At 39.4% G+C, this 16,388-nt stretch overlaps 1 protein-coding gene across 7 annotated transcripts in view; it reads left to right on the forward strand.

The window, feature by feature from the left end:
- Mtmr3 (myotubularin related protein 3) overlaps positions 1-16,388 on the forward strand; it is a 103,358-nt gene that overhangs the window by 45,150 nt on the left and 41,820 nt on the right. For all 7 annotated transcript variants that reach the window (XM_035452095.1, XM_027387331.2, XM_027387330.2 and 4 more), the window contains 4 exons: positions 1,927-2,016; positions 2,432-2,548; positions 11,183-11,265; positions 14,243-14,409. In XM_035452095.1, coding sequence (XP_035307986.1) covers positions 1,927-2,016; positions 2,432-2,548; positions 11,183-11,265; positions 14,243-14,409 — 457 coding nt within the window. The remainder of the gene's footprint in view (positions 1-1,926; positions 2,017-2,431; positions 2,549-11,182; positions 11,266-14,242; positions 14,410-16,388) is intronic.

Here is a 16,388-nt window from a genome sequence, read left to right on the forward strand (position 1 = left end):
TTCCACTTCACCCCTACCCCTCCCAACACTATCTGGACCCTCTCCAATACTCCCCCTTCCACCTTCATCATCTCCTCCTAGATACCTCTGTTTTTCAAAGGAATTTAAATGAGACTTGAGTGTGCTTTTGAGAGACTGGTGATTAGGCATATGTTTCCAGGGTGGCTGTTTGTCCCAATAGGACTTTAGCCTATGTAAGAAGAAAGACTTGCACACAGCTGTGAATTTGAGGAGTGTATACTGAATTCCAGGCCAGCCTAAGCTACAGTGTGAGACCCTGTCTATAAAGAGAATAGAGCCGGGTGGTGGTGGTGGTGGTGGTGGTGGTGGTGGTGTACACCTTTAATCTCAGCACTCGGGAGGCTGAGGCAGGCGGATCTCTGTGAGTTCAAGACCAGCCTGGTCTACAGATTGAGTTCCAGGATAGCCTCCAAAGCTACAGAGAAACCCTGTCTTGAAACCCCCCCCCCAAAAAAAAAGAGAGAATAGAAAACCAAAAAAACCTTTTTTGTGTAATATTGTCTAACATGTTTGGGGCCCTAGTTTGATCTCCAGTAAAGTGGAAATGAAGGGGTTATTTACTGTGTGAACAGTGTTATCATAATCTAGAGCTAGGCTTTCGCATAGACTGTATGTTTCTTGGGTCTCCCTGTACTGTCACAGCCAGAGTGTAAAGGATCTATTTTTGAGAGTGCTTAACTTCCTAATTTGAAATTGCCTTAACTGGAAGAGATCTGCTTGGTTAGTATAAGGCAGAATGAACTAGGGATAGTAGTTTACACTATTTTAAATTTTGGAAATTTAGTTCTTAGATGTGTGTGTGTGTGTGTGTGTGTGTGTGTGTGTGTGTGTGTGTGTGTGTGTGTGTGTTTTATTAAAGCACACCTTTTTTTTTTGTTTTTTGTTTTTAGAAACAGGGTTTCTCTGTGTAGCTTTGGAGCCTATCCTGGCACTCGCTCTGGAGACCAGACTGGCCTGGAACTCACAGAGATCCGCCTGCCTCTGCCTCCCGAGTGCTGGGATTAAAGACATTCGCCACCAATGCCTGGCAAAGCACACCATTTTTGAAGCTTTCTGTTGTGCAGATTTCACACAAAGAATAAACAATGTAGCAAACTTCCTTCAACACTTAACAGTTTCATGAATTATCAAGTCAAAAATACTCCTATTTCATTTATTCCTCACCCACTCCTTTCTTACACCCCTTAATTATGTTGAAGTGAATTCCAAATATCTTTTAAGTAATTAAGTATGTATTTCTCAAAAAGAAAGATATAAGATTATATAACATACAGAGCAAAATTACTGCTTCTTGGTTTTTTTATTTTGTTTTGTTTTGTTTTTTTTGTTTGTTTGTTTTTTCCAAAAGCCACAGAGCCTCTTGGTGCCCACAGAAACGGTAATGCCTGATACTTTTTGCATCAGTCTGTCCTCAGATTAGGGATACTTGTAATAGTCAGACTTCTGTTCCTATTACAAACTCCTGAGAGAATTCAAATAGCAAGGAGAAAAGATTTGTTGGGCTGACAGTCTTGATCAGTTGGCCTTGGTGTATATCAAGATGGGAACATGTGATGGAAGCCCACTTACCTAATGGAGCCCAAGAAACAGAGAAGGGGCTAGGTCTCCCTATTGGCCTACCCTCCTCCTACTGCCTCTTAGAATGTTTAACTCCCTGCTGACATTGCTATGTATTAGCACCAAAGCTTTTAACATGTGGGCCTTTGGGGAACCCTTATACAAACCATAGCAATGTCTAATATATCAGATGAAACACTTTGGGGGCTAGTTTTCTGAGTTTTTCTGCTTGTTTCAGAATGTTCATTGGATTATTATTGTGATTATGTAAATAAACATGGCAGAAAAATCAAATATGGGTGATAAGTAGAAGTTTTAAAATTATTTAAACGTTGTGGGGTTTTCTAGGATGAAGAGATGCGGCATAGCCTGGAGTGCATCCAAGCCAATCAGATCTTTCCCAGGAAGCAGCTGATTCGGGAGGATGAGAATCTTCAGGTAATTATAGGTCATTTTTGACTGTGTAATATGTGTTTAGCTGACTGTGTAATATGTGTTTAGCGTTATAGAAATGATGGAGCAAAGTTAGTAGATTGAAGTAATATATAATAGATACATTCCCTAAGCTGTATATATAGAAATGCAGTCTGGAAAACAATGTTCCTTCTTGCAAGAGTTGTTTCCTAAAAGTTCATTATTTGAGATGATCATTTATCTCATCATAAAAGTCCCTAATTTGGGTAAATATATTGGGATTAAGTGAGTATAAACCATCTTTCAGTTTCTTGCTTTAAATTTGTATGGCAGTGGGTTTATTGTCCATTTGTTCACCTGGCTGTCTATTCACCTGGCTTACTTTTGAAGACTTGACTTTTCTACTCTGGAAGTCTGAAAAGTTTCTTGTGTTTTTCAGGTTCCTTTCCTTGAACTTCATGGAGAGAGCACAGAGTATGTGGGCCGTGCTGAGGATGCCATCATTGCCCTTTCTAATTACAGACTTCACATCAAGTTTAAGGAGTCTCTTGTTAATGTAAGTGATTATCCCTGTAAGGTGGATAGGAAAAGGAAGAGATAAGAGTTGTAGAGGCTTGGGTGTGTGAAAGCATTGTGTGCTATGCTTTTCTCTAGGAATATTCTGTTAATAAGGTACACATAAGCTTTATTAAAACAATGCACCTTGTCTGCTGAGGTATCCATTATTAGTTAATACTAAACAGCTTGTACCAGGTACTGGTGTACTGTTAAGCTTTATAAAGGTACAAAGACCTTCTCTACCTCTCTTAGTCTTTAGTATTTTCCAGCTGCTTAGGTTGAGATCACTCCTTGGGTCTTTATGTCAAACAAGAAGTTGTTCTTTGACTTCACTTCAGACTGCCATATTAGGTAAAGTTACTCCAGTGGCTCCTACGAAGGAGAAGGAAGCTTGAAGTTGTTATGAGTACATTTCCTCTTTTTCTGTTATGAGGATCCACTCAGTAGAACTGGTTCCTCCAGTGCATTGCTGTCCTTAGTAGTCTTCAGTGAACCAACCCAGAAAGATCCACAAGTTCAATAATTTCTACCAGTTGAGAACATTCTTTCCCCTTTACTTGCCAGTGTTGTGGCTTTCTGCATTTGAGTGCCAGTGCAGAGAAGTGTGCTGTGATGTCTTTAAGAGCTCAGGCCTACATTCAGATTATGTGATTTGGTGAATTCTTTGAAATCTGTTGCTTGCATTCATTATATTTACCTTTCTAGAAGTTATCTAACTACTCAAGTTGTGATCCTTGATTTATGACAAGATCAGTGGCTGTCATTTTTGAGTTGGCATTTATTATTTATTTATTATAGTTAAATATTTATGTTATCCAGCCATTTTGACCTGAATTCTTCTGCCTGCCTTGTAGATTTGGGTTATTTCTGTATTCTGTCCAATAGCTAAAATTGCATACCAGAGTCATCAAGGAAGAAGAAAATGTACTGTGTTCATAGTGTTCGAGTGTGCTTTTGGTTGTTGTCATAAACACCATGACCAAAGACAACTTGGGGAAGAAAAGGTTTATTTCATCTTACAATTTACAGTCTACCATTGAGGAAAGTCAAGGCAGGAACTGAAGTGGAACCTAGGGGTGGTACTGTCCACCGTGGACTGTGCACTCCAAAATCATTAATCAAGAATATGCCCCACAGACATGCCCACAGGCGAATCTGATGGAAATAATTCCTCAGTTGAGGGGCCACCTTCCCAGGTGACTCTCGTTTGTGTCAAGTTAACACAACTAACCAGCACAAGGGTTCATTTGGGTTTGAAATTCATGATCAGTGGGTAAAGAGTAGAAGTGATAAGATAGCAGCATTTATAATTTCCTACCATGTTCTGTAGGAATGAGTAAAATTACTGCTCAACTTAAACTTAATTTTTTTTGTTCATTAAATGGTTGGAATCTATGAACTTGTAATTAAATTGCCTGTGAGAATGTTAAGATTTCATCCCATTGCATTTCCCATATCATCTCATTTATCAGTTTACTAGATTTGGCTAAGTATTTAAAAGTCTATTTTTAGATTTGCTTGGGAATAGGGTCCCAAACAAATTCTTAATCACATCGTCTACCATCTTAAAGCTGTTTTTCTTTATTTCTATGAAAGTCAAATTAGCCTGCATGACGTGAGGCTGTGGTCCTTGACCCTGCCAGCTTTTCTGTCTCCTTTCTACTAATAAAACTAGCTTCCCTGGACCATTCTGGCAGACCTCATACTTTTGCAGATTTTACCTTCTCTATGCCTGGGGACTTTCTCTTTATCTCTCAGAACTTGGTTCAGGTAATAACTTCCTCTCTGAAGCTTTGCTCAATCCTGTTCCTTTCCTGGCAGTAATTGCACTCAGTGGCCTGCTTTTGTATGTTAACATACTTCCATAGCATTTACTAGACATGTTGTAACTCTTTGTTCATCTGTCTTTGTGTCTTCAGGATCCAGTGTTTCCTGATGCCATGCAACTCAGTAAATAATGCAGTGATTTGAAATTAGTATGGATTTGAAGTGGATATTCCCCTTTTGGATTTTAAGTTCATTTTAAAAGAGTGTGTTTCTGTGAATAGGCCTGTATCATTCATCATATATCTCTGATAGTAGCTGTATGAGTGGGTTGTCGGTGACATTTTTTCTATAGTGTGATTTTAATCTTTAAGAAACTGACTACTAGCCGGGCGGTGGTGGCGTACGCCTTTAATCCCAGCACTCGGGAGGCAGAGGCAGGCGGATCGAGGATCTCTATGAGTTCGAGACCAACCTGGTCTACAAGAGCTAGTTCCAGGACAGCCTCCAAAGCCACAGAGAAACCCTGTCTCGAAAAAAAAAAAAAAAAAAAAAAAAAAAAAGAAACTGACTACTTCTCATACTTTTAATCCATTTCCTCAGATGAAACATTTCCTCTAGAATTATAACTCCCTAAGACTTAGAGCCTAGTGTCACCTACAAAACCCTAAATACTGTATTTGCACAGCAACGTGATTATGCAAAATTATCTTGTAGGGACTATGAACATTTCCTATTGAGAAACACCACAGTGCTAGGGTTCCTGAAGCCTGAGGTTACTCCAGGAATATGACGACTGGTTTCTCCTGGGGCAGATCCTAGATGGAGACCAAAGGATTAATAGTGGTTGCCTCTTTCCCTCTGTGTCCCTCTAATCTTTCCTTAGCAGATAAATATTACAGCAAAACACAGGAGGTCAAGAAACCCTATTAAAAGTTACTTTATCTAAATCATGTACATTTAAGACATTAGAACCCAAAAGTGCTATCTCTATTATGGCATGCCCAGCTTTGCATTATTTAGTACTTCAGAAAATGACTATTAAGTTTTAAATAACTACCCAATATCAACTTTTTTTGTTTTGTTTTGTTTTTCGAGATAGGGTTTCTCTGTGTAGCTTTGGAGCCTATCCTGGCACTCTTTCTGGAGACCAGGCTGGCCTCGAACTCACAGAGACCCACCTGCCTCTGCCTCCCGAGTGCTGGGATTAAAGGTGTGTGCCACCAATGTCCGGGATCAAATATTTTCTTAATTTCACAGCATGTTGAATGTTTATAAGCTTGGATACTATAAGCACTATTTCTTTAATCTACACACCCTCAGTAAACATCAAGCTTACAGTTCCTAGGGTGAAGTACCTCTGTGGTAGAGTCTATTCATAGCATTCCTGGTATGAGCAATCTTTTATTCTTTATTTTTTATAACTATATTTCTATAACTATATTGAAGTTTAGATAATTTATTAAACAACTAAGTGTTCCAAGTGGGATTTATGAAAGTTTAAAACAGTTTTTGTTGTGTAATTCAGTAGACTGATCTCAGTGTTTCACTGTTTCTAAAACCCCAGTAGGTGGCATGAGACTCTCAGGTATGGCTGCCTCACCGGTTAGAAAAAAAATTGGTCTTGAGTGTTGAATATTCATCTTGCAGTAATCAAAATGTGTCTCCTCTGCATGAGTCTGTTCTCTTTTGTCAGTGCTCTAGTTTGTGCTCTTATGAGAATATTCTGTGGGGTGAAAATAAAGCCCCAGTTTATGCATAAGCAATGTAATTATGACCTTTAGAAATGTAGACTAAGCTGTTGTAAGTTGGGGATCAGATCACTGGCTGCTTTCTGGTTCTGAGTTCAATTCCCAGCATCCACATGATAGCTCATAACCATCTGCAATGGGATCCAATTGCCTCTTCTGGTGTGCAGACATTTGTGTAGGCAAAGCACCCATATACATAAAATACATACATACATACATACATACATACATACATATATATATATATTTTTTTTTTAAATGTAGACCAAGGGTGGAAGGGATGGCTTAACAACTAAAGGCAATTGCTGGGCAAGCCTGAGTTCAATCTCTTGGAGCCACATAAAGGTGGAAGGAGAGAGCCAATTCCCTGTAGTTGGCTTCTGACCCTTGTGTGCTTACTGTGGTGTGTGTGTACAATTTAGAAAAAAAATTAAACAGAGTTTTAAGCAGAAATGATTTATAAAAGTTTGTTTCTTGGTCAGTCTGTCAGTTCCTAAGGTGGCAGTCTAATAGCTGGATACACCTTTCCTTGGCATTCTCATTTGTTTAATAGTCACGTTTGTTTACCATACACCAGAAAGATGTTTTTGTTATTTTGTTCATTTATTTTTTTTGAGACAGGGTCTTTATGTATAGCCATAGTAGACCTGGTGCTAACTATGGCGCCCAGGCAGGCCTTGAACTCTGTCAGTCCTCCTGCCTGAGCCTATATAGTGCAAGGATTATAGGAATGAGCTATTACACCAGGCTTCAAATATTAGTTTTGCTAATGCCTAATCCCTTTTGGCTTATGGTTCTACCATTAGGGGCCTCTGAAAGCAGAGATGGAGGGGTAAACTTGTTTATATCCAAAATGAACAGTAGACATTGTGGCTCTTAAATCAATGGCAGTCTCTTTTTCTGGTCAGTTTTTAAAAGAAACATTTTGGCTCCTTAAATATTCTCTTGTTTATTGCAGATTGTAGGCTTGATTCTTGCTGGCATTATTTTCACTGTGTTATGCCATTACTGCTTCTGATGTATATACAAAATTAGTCCTCCCACTGAGGTTATGAAAAGAATGATGGGGGGGGGATGGTGTTCAAGACAGGGTTTCTCTGTGTAGCCTTGGCTGTCCTGGAACCCGCTCTGTAACCCCAGCTGTCTTCTGCCTCCTGAGTGCTGGGGTTAAAGAATGCCCCACTCTGATTCTTAAATATAATGGACACACATGCAGATGGACACACATGCAGAATGAACTGAGGCAGTACAATAACAGAGGATGCTGCCATCAGAGCCTCTGAGAATGAAAGTCCTGTGTACTGTTACTGTTTTAAACTCGTGCTTTTTTGTTTCCTTGGACTGATGACCTTAGGGGTTTGGTGCCTCTGATACAACTTTTGGCCTTTTGAATGTTTAATTAACAGCAGTTAGTGTTCAATTAATTGCTTGAGTATGAATTTGGTTGAAAAGTACTGTTGAGAGAGAATTAACCTGGCAAATAGAAGATGGAAGAAAAAGAAGCAAGAGGAGGAGTGGCTGTAGAACCACTCATGGGTGATGGAAGATGGAAATTCTTCTAGATTTCCTAGCCTCCAAGGAATCTTGATTTCAGTTGTTTTTCCTGTCTTGAAAATCTCTGCAGAAAGGCCACCTATTTGTGAAAGAAAACTCTAGTAGAGCTCAGTAAGAAGTGAAGGGTAGTCTTAGAGGGAGGAAGGGAGGCAGACAAAAGTGTATGGTGAAAGAAGCCTCGGCTACAGAGCAGACATGGTTGTGTTCACAGTACAGCAGCAGTTTGACCTTCCTGAGCCTTTGAATTTTTCATTCTTTGTTTATAAGGTTGTATACTGGGTATGGGAAGTGTTAAGAAACTGTGAGGTTTTTTGGTGTTTTTTTTTTTTTTTTTTTTTTTTTTTTTTTGTGTGTGTGTGTGTGTGGGTGGGATGGTTCAGGGAAGTTGGGAAAGCTAGAGCAGTAGTGTAAGCCTTAAGAAAGGAGAGAAACTTTGATGCACGGGAGGAAGTGGTGGCCAAATCTCTCTCTTAAGGGAGGTGGAGGAGAGCCTGGAGAAGGGGTGGGGAAGGAGATGCCATTGATACAAAACTAGGTGTCTCTTGTATTCTTTTTTTTTTTTTTTTTTTTATTGCCCCTACTGTTACATTTGACAATCGGTGTATTAAAATTTTCTGCTTTGCAGAGTTGGGGAGGTAGCTTAGTGGTTAAAAGCATTTGTTGCACTAGCAGAGAACCTGGGTTTGGTTCCCAGTACCCACATAGGCCATCTGTAACTCTAGTTTCAGGGAATTGGATGCTTTTATGGCCCTTGTGTTACACAGACAAAACATGCAGGCAGAATACCCATACACACAAATAAATAAATCTTTAAAAAAGTCTGCATTTCTCCACATCTGTGACTCAAATTGAACATTTTTCCCCTTCTTCTTCCTTAAGAATAAAGATTAAGGGCTAGAAAGGTGGCCAAGTGGTTAAGATCACAAACTTGCCTTTGTAGATGACCTGAATTCATCTCCCAGGACACACTTTGGTTGGCTCACAGTCACATGTTACTCCAGCTCCAGAGGATCCAACACCTCTGGCCTCTGAGGGCAACCACATGTACACATACATGCCCCCATATAGACACACATGCATACACATAATTGCAAATGAAAATAAAGCTTTACAGGCTTCTCATTTGCCAAACTGGCAGATAACCCCACCATGTTTTGAGAGATTGAGGAAAGGTAGCTTGCAGGAACATATTTAAAATACTCCTTTAATCCCAGCACTTGGGAAGTAGAGGCAGGCAGATCTCTGTGAGTTTGAGGCCAGCCTGGTCTACAGAGTAAGTTCCAGGACAGCTAGGACTGTTACACAGCGAAAGCCTGTCTCAAAAACAAAACAAAACAAAAAAACAGCAACAACAAAAACAAAGGGAGAAAATACATTAAAAAACAAAGAAAATCTATTTACAGGGAACCTGTAGGACTGCTTGAGAACAAGTCAGTGGTATAGACTAATCTGTCTTTTTAAAAAAAGGTTTGTTTTTTTGTTTGTTTTTGGTTTTTTGTTGTTGTTGTTTGAAACAGAGTTTTCTGTGTAGCCCTGATTGTCCAGGAATTTGCTCTGTAGACCAGGCTGACCTCGAACTCACAGAGATCTCTACCCCCCAAGTGCTGGGATTAAAAGTGTGCGCCACCATTCCCTGGCATTAAAATATATTTCTTTATTGTGTGTGAAGCTTGAACTCAAGTTGGCAGAAAGCACTTTTACCTGCCGTAATCTTTTCCCTCTTGATCTCCATATTCTCTCTTGATAATTCTGTCCCTCCTCTCCCTGCTCCAGATTTACAGGCTCTTGAAAGAGTTTTTAGCTACATCAGCTGCAGTTTCTTATGTAGCACCTTGGGGTTAAGGGTTTAAAGAAGCAGAGAGCCAAAAACTTTCTTGGAATATAAGCAAGGATGCATAGTATTCCTCTTAAACTCGAAATCTATTACAATTGTAAGGGAATTTTTATAGATTATATATTTAGAAACAAGGCTTTCACCCCAAGGGAAAAACTCCCAGGCACTTTATCTGCATAATATTATTTGGTTTTCTGTTCTTTTTAAATCTGTGCCCCAGTTTCTGTTTCTGTGTTTCAGCCTTCTAGCAGTGGACTTCTTGTTAACCCACAGCTTTGTTCTGAGGGGTCTCTACTGATTCAGGAAGCCGAATGGTAGGTCAGAGTTTGTAGTAAACCAGCTGTGACACTAGCAGGGCTGACATGGGGCACTCCTTGGAGGCAGCATGATTGGTGAACAAACTAAACAAATTGTTGGGAGTGCTACTTGCAGTTCCTATAGCCACATTTGACTGGATTTGATACAGTGTTAGGTACAAGTAAACTACTTTTTTTCCCCCCAAGGCCTTAAGAGTGTGCACAGTCTGGGTGGTGGTGGTACATGCCATTAATCCCAGCATTTGAGAGGCAGAGAGGCAGGTTTATCTCTCTGAGTTAGAGGCCAGCCTGGTCTACAGAGTGGATGAGTTTCAGGATAGCCAGGACTACACAGAGAAACCCTGTTTCAAGGAGAGAGGGGGAAGAATGTACTCAGGGCTGGTTGAAACTCAGCTGGTAGAGTGCTTGCCTAGCATGTATCAAGCCCTGGACACCAAGCACCATATAAACAAGACATAGTGGTATAGGCCTGTAATCCTAGCACTTGGGAAGGCAAGAGAGTCAGAATTCAAGGTAGTCTTCAGTGACATAGGGAGTTTAAGGCCAGCCTGGGATGCATATGACCCTGTCTTTTTTTTTTTAAAAAAAAATGAATTTAGTATTTTATCACAAGTTATTTGTAAATTGCTTTTGTAGTTGGAGGTTAAGTCAGGGGGAATGTCCTTGGGTCAGCCTATGGGTCATTTTCATACTTCACAGGCGTTTCTTCTGTCTCACTGGATATTTACTCTGTCCACTATTGTTAACTAGGGTCTGCTGACCCAATTGCTGGGGAGGGGCACCATTCCATTTCACTTAAACCTTGATTCCTACTTGGCAAACAAGGCATTTCAGCTGTTTTTTTTTTTTTTTTTTTTTTTTGAGCAAGTTGGATCTAGCCCATTTTAGGTTCTTTGACTACTGTATAACTTCTTGTTATCTGAATCTAGTTTACTGAGCAGGGACCCTGACCAGTGGCTACTGGTTTGGCATCTTTTTTTGTAACCTGCAGGCAGTTAGGCCTCCAGATTTTTCCAGAAGCTTCCTTTGTTAAGAGGAATAAATCTACTCTGGCATCTGGAATAGTGAATACAGTCTGTTTGCACTTTGCCTGTAGTGCTCTTCAACTTTTGTGTAACTGTGAATCATAGCTTCTTAAAGTAGTACTTTGAGAGATAAGCTTGCGAGTTTGATACTCAAGGATCTATTTCCTCTTCTCTTCCAGAGTCATACCTTTTGATGGTCATCATGCTGTGACTTGAAGTCACTGATTTAGGGAAATGGAAACTCTAATCCACTCTTTAGTAAATCACTCCTGGTCCAGCTAAACGTTAGGCAATGTTTGCTTCTTTCCTTGCCAATCAGTTGGGCTAAATGTTCCTGCAAAGTCATTGCCTTTTTGACTAAGAGGACTTTATCCTTTTTAATTGCAGGTTCCATTACAGCTTATAGAAAGTGTTGAATGCCGTGATATATTTCAGCTTCATTTGACATGCAAAGACTGCAAAGTTATCAGGTAGGTGGTGTGTTTGTGAGGCTGTGAGGTATTGGTAAAAATAGTCTTTAAAAGTTGTTACATAGTTTGTTAGCAAAATGTCTTTTGAAGGTCCACTTTGTTAGAATAATTTCCAAGTAGTTAGTGCCTGAAATATTTTATCTTTAGTGCATATCGCTATACAAACAGATACTTCTTATTTGGAAAGAATTTTAAATATATAAAAAAGTATAAAAATTTTAAAAAATACAGTTGTGCACCATTTACACCTGTTAATACTTTATGTAACATGAATAATAAAAGAACCCAGAGACTAATACTGGGTTCAGACTTCAAGCTACATATCAGAAAAGCAAAGCGGCTGGCCACTAGCTTTTCACCTCTACTTCAGACTGAATGTGTTGGTCCTGTCTCCACAAGCTCTCACCAATCCTTAGACTGTAACCTCTCTTCAGCGTGGCTGGAGAATGAATGTCTCCACTGAGACCTTGCTTCTGTCTTATATACTTCTCTAATGTTGGGATTAAAGGTGTGAGCTATAATTCTCTTTTAGACTGATTTACTCTCGTGTAGATCTGGGTGGCCTTGAACTCAGAGAGATCCGTCTACCTACCACCACCTCCTAGCTTCTGGCTGCTGGTATTAAAGGTGTGTGCCTGGCTTCTATGGCTTATGGCTGACTTTGCTTTTCTGAATCCTCAGTCAAGCTTTAATAAATCATAAATAGTATATCACTACAACTTTACTTTATCATTTGCAGTGTGTGTGTGTGTGTGTGTGTGTGTGTGTGTGTGTGTATTCTGTATGTGTGTGAGAGAGAAACAGATTCTTTTCTGAAAAATTAAAGTAAGTTGCTTCACTTGGCTTTTCAGCCTTAAACCCTCTAAGTGTGCTTTTCTAACAATAGAATATTTTTTCATATAACCTGTACATCATTGTCAACTTTACAGTGATAATACTTTTGCCAAATCTACCATCCCTGCTCCAGAGATGTCTTTATAGCATTCATCTTCACCCGTCTCATTCAGCACATTCAGTAAAGAATTCATTCAGAGTCAGATAATGCATTTAGTTGCAGTGACTGTAATCTTTTTTAATATCGAATCTTTCTGTAGCCTTTCTCTGTCTTTTATAACAACGACATTTTGAATAATATAGTTTTCTGTTTTAATAGATTGTTTTTCATCTTAGGCTTGTCTAGAGTTTCCTCAAGATTAAATTGAAGTTATGTGTCTGCAACTACTGGAAAACACACACACACGCACACTCCTTTTCAAGATACTGTGTTATATCTAGAGACAATTGATCCATTTGTCCCCTATTGATGACTTTTGATTAGTCCAGTCAAAGTGTTACCTAATTGTTATAAGTCTTTACTCCATCTGCCTGAGCCCCTCCGCTATGTGGGCGCCCAGAATAACGCACAGAGTCTTATATTAGTTTACAGTGCTGCTGGCCAATTGACTAGGATTTCTTATATGCTAGCTCAGTCTTAATTATCATAAACCTATATATTTTATAAGACTTATCGAGAATGCCTTCCACTGGCGTCCTCTTTCCGGTATCACATGGCAGCTACATAGAGAAGAGAGCAGGAGGAAGAGCAAGAGGACGATTTCCTTCTTGTCCTTGCTGATATTCTGAGTCTGCCTGCTATGTCACTTCCTGCCTGGATCTCTACTTCATTTCCCAGAATCCTCCTCACTCCTAGTCCCACCTATCTTTCTGCTTCATTGGCTGAACAGTGCTTTATTCAACAACCAGTAAGATAAACATACCCAGAAGGACCCCCCATCATCTAATTTTTGTAATAGTAGTGAATTTCTACATTTTTTCCTTATCACTAATAAATAATCTATGAGAAGTAATTTGAGAAAATGCAGGTGTCTTGTCTCTCAAAATTTCTCTAAGTGTAGCATTCATTCATGATTTTGTCAGATCTAATTTTAACTCTAATTGTTGCAAAATAATTCCATGAAATAAGTTTTTGATTTAATAACTCTAGATATGCTCTGTTCTTGACATTTTTACTTTACTCCTTTAATCTGTTTTGGGGTACCAGTAAACACTGTGTTGCCATGTTGGTGAGCAGTATTGGTTGGGACAAGGGAAGGCTGTAAGTGATCTCCTTGTTAAGGAAAACATTAATGTGCCTTTTTAGCTACTCACATTAGTCTTAACTTCCTGAAACACTCTGTATAGCCCAAGGTGGCCTGAGACTTGTAATACTCCTGCTTCAACTTTCCAAGTGCTGTAGTTATACAGGAATGAGCCACTATACCCAGATTACTTTTGATAGGTAACTGACAGCCACTCAGATTTTAAACAGGTTTTCAGCACTACATTTAAAAATGCAAATTATATAAATCCTCAAAAACTCAATTTACATTTATTATTTTAACCTTTTAATTGTATATACTGAAAAATTGCTGTTTATAATAGAACTGTTTTGTTCTTTGTATGGTTGCAGCTGAAAGTTTACATGTCCTCTGCTTTAATGTCGATTTGATTGTCCTAATTGCTAAGTAGACAAATTTTGAAACCATCTCCCAACTAGCTATGGATGGTGTTGTGGTCTGTTTTTTAGGTTGGCTTATTATGTCATAACAAAAGAAAAACCACTTTTCTGAACATACTTCTTGAGAGAGATAACTTTAAAATTAGTTGAAGAAGTAGAGTGAGGCCTGATTTACTTTGATAATCACCATTAATCACTTTCAGAAGAGATTCATTAGGTTAAAATAATAGATTTTCCACGTGTCCACACCCCTCTCCACCTCCCCACCCCCCAACCCCCGTTTTTTTAAATTTTGCACCACTGGCTATAATTTGTTGCATCTGTTTTTATTGTGGGTAGTAGTAAATGACTGTCTGTGATGCTTTCTTCACTCTTAGTTGTCCCTTTATTAGGAACAGGCACTCTTGAAATGGTGGCTTTTCTTAGACTTCATTATCACCTGTCACCTGATTGTATTCATACTTGTTTTGTTTTGCAAAGGTGTCAGTTCCCAACCTTTGAGCAGTGTCAAGATTGGCTTAAGAGATTGAACAATGCAATCCGACCACCTGGTAAAATAGAAGATCTCTTCTCATTTGCATACCATGCTTGGTGCATGGAGGTCTACGCCAGTGAAAAAGAACAACATGGAGACTTGTGCAGACCAGGTAGGCCAGACTTCTTATGGAGCTTTGCTTGAAGGTGCCTTTATCATGAAATGGGAACCTATAGGAGTCATGTCTTCAATCTCTATTTTATAAAGCACCATTTTTCCATTATTCTCAGTTTAGTAAGAGACATTTTCTCTTTTCCAGGGGAAGGGAAGAAATCTGTGTATGACACTTTAGTTTCCTAGGCCTAAAACAACTATAAGAAGGTTCTGGGGATTATGGGACCCTAATGAAAGGAAGCTGTGAATTTTGTGTATGTGTTTGGTTACGTTCATGTTATCCTGATGTTTTATTAAAGTGATATGTATGTGTGTGTAAGGTGTGTCTGATATGCTAGGGATTGAACTCTAGATCTTGCATATGCTAAAGCAATTATTTGTAGTGTCAACTAGTGTGTGTGTGTGTGTGTGTGTGTGTGTGTGTGTGTGTGTGTATGGTGCGCGCGCGCTCACTTCTTTTGCTGGGTGTGGTGATGTACACCTTTAGTCCCAGCACTCAGGAGGCAGAAAGGCAGGCAGATTTCTGCTGAGTCCAAGGCCAGCCTAGTCTACATAGCAAGTTCTTGGCCTACTGTGAGGCCAATTAGCCAGCCCTACATAGTGACATCCTGTTTCAATTTTTCTTTTAAAAATGTGGCTCTGTTTTCAAGTTTTTTAATGGTAAAGTTACAATGAAGTACACAAATCTTATATTTACATTTGCTGAGTTTTAACTATTGCATATTATCCAGTTTTTATTTCTCTGTTGTCTCTGTTTGTGACAGTAACTCTAAGAGTCTTTGTCTGGCTTGGAGTTACCTGCCTTTTGCCAGTAAGGCTTTCTTGCCTCTATTTTGTTACTTCATAATTAGTCCCTTGGTAATTCTAGTTGTTTCTTTTGGATATGAGCTGGCTTTTAGGATATTCCTAAGATGGGTGCTTTGTCTTGAGGGAGAGTCCTCAGGCTCTTTCCTTCCTTGTAATGTATGGTATTCTTCGGCTACCAAAACAGTTACCAGTGTTCTCTGCCTTCCTACAGCCTCTGAAACATGGGGGCATGTATTGGGTAGAGAATTGATTTTAGAATTCATAAGGTTGAATTTAAGACCATATTCTGTGTTTAATTGAAATAATACTCTGTAAGCCACTTAAACTTTCTGAACTTCACTTTCCTTTGCTATAGAGTTCTATTCAGTAAATGCTCACGCGCCTCCTATACTATACACCAGGCTTGTGAAAGCCCTGTGGAAGTTATGCAGATTCAGGACAATGCCATCCTAACCGAGCAGTTAGAAATCGTCTGGATTGGAGACTATATTTTGTTTCTTCTCAAGATGCACAGTTCACACTGATGTTAACCTGCTGCCACTTACATGGAATTTTACTGACACTATTAGAGAAACAGAGGAGTGGGGAGAGAATGTGTTTGGATTTTTCCTTTTTATGTAGTTTTATGTTGTAATACAGAGAGAAAACTTGTATTTGATTAAATAAAATACTCGGATAGCAATTTTTATTCCAGCTATCCTGGTTCTGATATCTCCCCAATAGTGTTGCATGTTGTTGGCCACAGCTTACTTACAAAACAGGAACATACCAGACAACCTGTTGTGCCCAAATTCTGAACCCCAAAATTACCAAGAGGCCCATTTCGATGCAAAAGCAAAGCTACACAGTCTTTTATTACAGTTGTTTAATTAGCTAATCCCATTAGCTTGGGCCTTTCGTCCATCCACCATGGCAGATGGCTGGAGAAAAGACCCCTAGAAACGAGACAGGGATCTTATAGGGCAGCATAAGGGGAGTGTCTAGGGGTACGCACAGGCTCAGGATTGGTGTGCCTTCAGGCTTGGACAACCTGCCCTGTGCTGATTGTTCAACTGGTTGTTATGGCCCATAGGCCCTCCCAGGGTGGTTGCTATGTTCTGCATGTCACTGTTATACACTTGCCCGTAAAGCACACCCAGAGCTGTAAAGCATAGCACCACCAGCTAACTT

This window comes from Cricetulus griseus (assembly GCF_003668045.3).
Source record: "Cricetulus griseus strain 17A/GY chromosome 1 unlocalized genomic scaffold, alternate assembly CriGri-PICRH-1.0 chr1_1, whole genome shotgun sequence".
Taxonomy (NCBI): Eukaryota; Metazoa; Chordata; class Mammalia; order Rodentia; family Cricetidae; genus Cricetulus; species Cricetulus griseus.